Source organism: Cystoisospora suis (genome assembly GCF_002600585.1).
Source record: "Cystoisospora suis strain Wien I chromosome Unknown contig_6163, whole genome shotgun sequence".
NCBI classification, from domain to species: Eukaryota; Apicomplexa; class Conoidasida; order Eucoccidiorida; family Sarcocystidae; genus Cystoisospora; species Cystoisospora suis.
The window spans coordinates 1-268 of NW_027158952.1; the positions used below are offsets into that span (position 1 = coordinate 1).

A 268-nucleotide genomic window follows, 5' to 3' on the forward strand; every position below is an offset into this window, starting at 1 on the left:
GCATCATGATTTTCTTCTCCCCCCCCTCCCCGTCTTCCTGACGATGAAGAGGATAGAAGGAGCTCACAGGGAGAGACTGAAGAGAAGGAGGAAGCAGATGTGTGGGTCTCTTGAAAACTCGATAAGGTTTAGCCGTCGCCGAGACAAGAAGAAAGAGATCTCCTTCGTCATTCGAAAGAAGAAGAGAGGGAGGTAAGCCACGAATCAATCGGGCCGTTAAAGGTGAACGTAGGACCTCTCCTGTTGAGAGAAAGAGCCCGCTGTGCTG

The 268-nt window shown here is 51.1% G+C and overlaps 1 protein-coding gene across 1 annotated transcript in view; it reads right to left on the minus strand.

The window, feature by feature from the left end:
• Window positions 1–37: 37 nt before the first annotated feature.
• The window catches only part of CSUI_009845 (ef hand domain-containing protein), a 3,163-nt gene continuing 2,932 nt past the window's right edge, over window positions 38–268 (minus strand). The window contains exon 3 of the mRNA XM_068069954.1: window positions 38–268. This exon is cut by the window's right edge and continues 150 nt beyond it. Within this exon, the coding sequence (XP_067918070.1) occupies window positions 217–268 (52 nt within the window). The 3' untranslated portion in view covers window positions 38–216.